Here is a 5,930-nt window from a genome sequence, read left to right on the forward strand (position 1 = left end):
AGAAAAATCTTGTTGTGCTTTCCGGAAGAGGGAAGAACTGCCAGTCCGAAGAGGCTGAATGTGTGAGGTCCATAAGCATGAGGATGGAAGGATCCTTAGGTTGGTTAATGAAAGCTCGCCAGACAAACTACATTCTTTGTTATTTACTAGGCTGCGACCTTGGGAAATGTATTTGACTTTTCTGAGCCTTAGTTTGCTTGTAGTAAAATGGAGAAAGAATTGTTGTGAGGATTGAGATGACCTAGCAGCTTATTAGAAATACAGATCTCAGGCTGTACCTCAGACCTACTGAATCTACATTTTATAAGATTCCCACATTTATAAGTCACATTGATGTCACATACCTCCTGACAGGCACTTCACCCTGTGGTATACTTCCCCAAAACCCCACTGTAATCATGAGAAAACTGACAAACCCAAATTTGGTAGACTGAGGGACAGTCTACCAAATATACCTAACCAGTACTCTTCAAAATGTGAAGGTCTTGAAAAACCTCGGAAGATTAAGAAACTGTTGCAGATTGTAGGGAAGACATGATAACTAAATGCAACGAGTTAACCCGGATTGGCTTCTGAAACAGTAAAAGAACATTAGTGGAAAAATATGAAATCCCCTTAACATTAGGGTAAGCTAGATGAAGTATATACAGTGACTTTCTGTAGATCTTTACAACTCTCTGTTGGTCTAAAATTATTGCAAAATAAAAAGGCCTTAAAAAAAAAAAAAACTTGAAAGTGGTTGCCTGTTAGGAGTAGAACTTAGGAGTGGGGCAAGAAACTGCTGGGGTTTTTTTGTTCTTGTTGTTGTTTGCCCACCCCATGAGGCTTGTGGGATCTTGGTTCCCTTACCAAGGATTGAACCCCGGCCATGGCAGTGAAAGCGCAGAATCCTAACAACTGGACTACCAGGGAATTCCCAAGGCTGCTGGTTTTTCATTAGAAGGATTGTAGCAAGATTTGATTTTTTAATAATGGGCATATATTTTGATTTAATTTGTTCTAATATTTTGGGGAACAAATATTTAATTTTTTCTAATATTTTTATTGTAATCACGCATAGTTGTGATTACAGTAATCGAACTAAGACTATATATATATACACACACAATACAATGACATTTAGATGCCTATTAACAGGAAACAATCCCCAAAGGATCTAAAACATCAGCAGTCATTTAAAAGTAAAGTAGATGAAATGGTTAGTTTGTTTAAATGCCTCTGTAGAAAAATAGATACCATCCAAATGAGAAGATCTGAGGTGTTTTGACAACTAAGCACAATGAAATTCTCCTTCTTATATATTGTGTGTGTTTTTAACGAGAGGGAGAGAGATTGTTGAAATGCTAGGAAACTGTCCAAACCCTGTAGGTGCCATCATTCTGCTTGAGAAGTTACAAACAGTTTGAGGTGGTCAATGTTGGAAGCTGGAAGGAAATTCAGGAGAGGGAAAGTATAATACAGAATGTGTATGTGACATCATCTCTTTTTTGCAGGTTGCTTCAATGTGAAGCCAGCTGGCATAGGACTTAGGCCAGGCGCACGAAAAAGCAGTTAAAAATGTGAAATGACAACCAGGAGACAAATGGGTTGTTACTGCAACCTCCTCTCCACCTGCAAGAAATCACCCTTAGCTAAATATAACGTAGCATTGCTCTAACCAAGGCCGCCTTCTTTTCTGAGATAAAAATAAATCTCTCTTTGCACACAGGAGAGGTACAGTGTGGATTGGGCTGATTGGGAAGTAACTTACACAAATTTATCCTTCTCTTATATGTCATTTAACTGGCAATAGAGTTGAGCCTTAGGATATTTCCCAGGTTCAGTCACTTGCTATAAAAAACACATATTCACTTAATGGATAATGTAAATATACAATAAAATATACTTTTTCTCTCAGGGCTCAGCATCCAACTGTGTTCTAAAGGAACAATACGTACAATTTCACAACATCTGGGTGAAGATCTGGTAATACGTGGAGTTATGGCCTGTTTGTGAGGTGACAATGTACGGGCTCTAGAATCAGGCAGGACAGTGTTCTTAATTCCAACTCTCCCCACCACCCCTCTTCCCCGACTTAATAGCTATGGACCTTGAGTAATCGTTTAATGTCTTTTAACCTCCAGATCCTCACCTTCAAAAGAGATAATACACTGTGATGTTGCTGTGATGATTACATTGTATAATCAAGTACCTGGTACATAGTTGACAATCAATTAATAATAATTAGTGATAGCTAATATTTGTTGCTCATATACTATATGCCTAACATTCTTCTTCACTCCTCTCATATTTAGTTAATTGTACCCTTATAACAATTCTGAGGTACTATTTCATCATCATCCCCATTATATACAAGGGAAAACTGAAGCTCAGAGAGTTTAACTTGCAGAGTAGATAAAGTAACAGCACTGAAAACCTAAGCCTTCTGGTTCCAATATAGCCATTTTGCTACACAATTGCCATTGTCATCATCATCATCATCCTAGGGCTCATCAGCAGAAAGCAGATGGGGCCATGCTATTTCTCTCACACAGATAAGATAATAATAACTTTAATTACACCACTAGACTTACCCTCTTAGTCTAACATATTCCCCAGAGTCCAAGACTTGGGGTCTGCTCTCTAATGAACAATGAATAAGGTCACATTATTAGAGGCAGATAATTAGCATATAAACTCTTTGGCAGTGTGTTAGGACACACAGACTGACAAACTAAACTGGGCTCGTAATACAGAATTTTTATTTTAGGGTCTTGCTAGGGCTTAAGTGTCTCTTCATTCTCTGCTTTTCCAGCTCCACCTCCCTCCCTCTTTTAACACAGTGTCACAATTCTCTCCTGTCTGACCTCATTTCAATACTATCTCAATGTGCTTGCCTCAAACTCTTCCTCTTATCTTGTTTTCCCTTATAGAAATCATGCACACAGCCTCATGAATTTTCTTCCCATCCCTCCTTCAGCACCCACCCCAACATTTTCTGCTTCTGATAGCCCTGCCCCTTCATCTACTTAATTGGATAGAATGAAAACTAAGAAGAAACTTTAAAAGTTTATTTAGCTCTCTTATTTCACATAACAAAATCCATACATGCAAGTAACAAAATACATTAAATGTAGATAAAAGCAGTGATAAAGTGCCACACAAATGTTCATAATGATTACTTCTGCTTGTTTGAAGTAGGAGAAGATTTTTTAAAAGTCAACTGGCAAATACCTCAGTTATAAAACATATGGACCAAAAAAACTCCCTGTTTGGGGGCAAGATTCTCCTCCACTCCCACCCCTCAAGATAGGCAGGATCATAGTAGACAGTCTAGAAAGTCCACAGGCCCAGCCCTTCCAGTCACAGCTGCCTTGCCAGGAGGGGCCATTTAACCGACTTCCTCAATGACAGGGCCAGTACTGGGGGCTCTCTGTCGGGCTTGAGCTCCACAACTGCTACCGCCAGGGACACCAGGCCCCCCGTAGAGCCTGGAGAAGATGGGGCGACAGACATGCTCCAGCTCCCTCTTCTGATGCTCAGATTCCTCTTTCTCTGCCAACTGGCTGTGCTCCAGCCAAGCAAGGACTTCCTGACACTTGTCTTGTACTTTGCGCCTGTCCTCTTCAGGAATCTTGTCTCTAAGTCTCTCCTCTTGCAAAGAGCTCTTCACATGGAAGACACAGGCCTCCAGAGAGTTTTTGGCAGCCACCCTGTCCCTCTGGGCCTCATCTTCATCCTGAACATCCTTGTCCTGTTCAGCCTCGCACACCATCTTCTCCACTTCCTCCTTGCTCAGCCGGCCCTTGTCATCGGTGATGGTGATCTTGTTAGCTTTGCCTGTGCTCCTGTCAGTGGCTGTCACACTCAGGATGCCACTGGCATCCATGTCAAAAGTCACCCCGATCTGGGGGACTCCACGTGGGGCAGGAGGGATGCCACTGAGCTCAAAGCATCCCAGCCGGCTGTTATCCCTAGTCATGGGCCTCTCACCCTCATACACCTGGATCAGGACCCCAGGCTGGTTGTCTGAATAGGTAGTGAAAGTCTGGGTCCGCTTGGTCGGGATGGTGGCATTCCTCTGGATCAGGTAGTCATCACCCCACCAGCTGTCTCCAGCCCCAGGGACAGGGGAGCCACATCCAGCAGCAGGAGATCCTGCACCTTCTCACACTTGTCCCCCATCAACACTGCTGCCTGCACAGCAACCCCACAAGCCACAGCCTCATCCGGGTTGATGCTCTTGTTCAGCTCCCTGCCATTGAAGAGGTCCTGCAGGAATTTTTGTACCTTGGGGATGCGGGTAGAGCCACCCACTAGGACAATGTCATGGATCTGGGCCTTGTCCAGCTTGGCACCCCTTAGGGCCTTCTCCACCGGCTCCAGGGTGCTGCAGAAGAGGTCCGAGCACAGTTCTTCAAAGCGGGCTCGAGTGATGGAAGTGTAGAAGTCTACGCCCTCAAACAGGGAATCGATCTCCAGAGTGGCCTGGGTGCTGGAGGACAGGTTGCGCTTGGCGCGCTCATAGGCTGTGCAGAGCCTGCGCAGGGCCCGCTTGTTCCTGCTCAAGTCCTTCCCGTGCTTCCGCCGGAACTCCTCCACGAAGTGGTTCGCCAGCCGGTTGTCGAAGTCCTCTCCACCCAGATGAGTGTCTCCAGCCGTGACCTTCACCTCAAAGACACCAGCGTCGATAGTGAGGGCCGACAAGTGGAAGGTGCCCCCACCCAAGTCGAAAATGAGCGCGTTGCGCTCTCTGGCGCCCCGCCGGTCCAGGCCATAGGCCATGGCAGCCGCCGTGGGCTCGTTGATGATCCTCAGCATGTTGAGCCCCGCGATGGCACCCGCGTCCTTGGTTGCCTGACGCTGGGAGTCGTTGAAGTAGGCGGGCACCGTGATTACAGCGTGCCTCAGGGGCTGGCCCAGGTACGCCTCCGCTGTCTCCATCTTGCTCAGCACCATGGACGAGATCTCCTCGGGGTGTAGAACGCCTTGTCTTCCCCGCGGTAGGACACGCGCACCTTGGGCTTGCCGCCCTCGCTCACCACCTGGAAGGGCCAGTGCTTCATGTCCGACTGCACAGTGGGGTGTGCGAACTTGCGCCCGGTCAGTCACTTGGCGTGGAACATGGTGTTGTGTGGGTTCAGATCCGCCTGGTTCCTGGCCGCATCGCCCACCCGACGCTCTGTGTCAGTGAAGGCCACGTAGCTGGGAGTGGTGCGGTTGCCCTGACCGTTGGCGAGGATCTCCACCCGGTCTTGCTGGAACATGCCCACGCATGAGTATGTGGTGCCCAGGTCGATGCCTATGGCCACTTCCCTTGCAGCGGACATGGCTGTGGCTTCTCGCGCTTCTGGGGACGAGTGTGAGACCGATTCAAATGCAGGAGTCTGCGGAACTTCGAGCGGCTCAGCCGTGGAGGTGCGCTCAGCGGTGCGACTCTCCTGCCTGCCCAGCTCGGATCTGCTCGGCTCCGCTTCCACGAGCTTTTTATCCGGTTGCCGGAGACCCGCCGTCCCCCCCGCCCACGCCGACGCGAACCTTCCAGCGCTTTCGCGGCGAGCCCAGAGACGCCCGGCCCCCCGCTCCGGCTGACTCAGCCCAGGAGGCGCCGGGCTGACTCCGGGGGAAGGGTCGGGCGGATCGGGCCGTGCAAGGAGGGGCGGCTCCAGCTGCGTCTGACTCAGAGCTCCAGAGAAAGTTCCAGCTTCTCCCGGCTTGTTCTAAGGGCGAGCGGTTGGGGCAGAATTCAGGTAAAGCAAAAACTTCTCAAGAAAACAGTTTTTCCTCTGGGTGGTTGAAGAGGGCTGTTCAGAGTCCAGCGGCTCGAGAAAAGCCGAAAGCATGTCACCATGCGAATAGAGCCATGGCCTCGAGGCAGGGGTTTAAATAGTAGGTTTTTTTCTTAAGTCTTAATTATTATGTTGTTGTTGTTGTTGTTTTGAAACCTAAAG

The 5,930-nt window shown here is 47.6% G+C and overlaps 1 protein-coding gene across 1 annotated transcript; it reads right to left on the reverse strand.

Annotated features, from left to right (window-relative positions):
* Positions 1-3,036: 3,036 nt before the first annotated feature.
* HSPA6 (heat shock protein family A (Hsp70) member 6) lies at positions 3,037-5,540 on the reverse strand. The gene is given in 4 exon segments (XM_082405646.1): positions 3,037-4,071; positions 4,074-4,956; positions 4,959-5,087; positions 5,091-5,540. Coding segments are annotated over 4 exon segments (1,932 nt in total). The 5' UTR covers positions 5,310-5,540; the 3' UTR covers positions 3,037-3,370.
* Between the last annotated feature and the right edge of the window lie 390 nt (positions 5,541-5,930).

The sequence above is a fragment of the Balaenoptera borealis genome, assembly GCF_965194805.1.
Source record: "Balaenoptera borealis genome assembly, chromosome: 1".
Classification (NCBI taxonomy): Eukaryota; Metazoa; Chordata; class Mammalia; order Artiodactyla; family Balaenopteridae; genus Balaenoptera; species Balaenoptera borealis.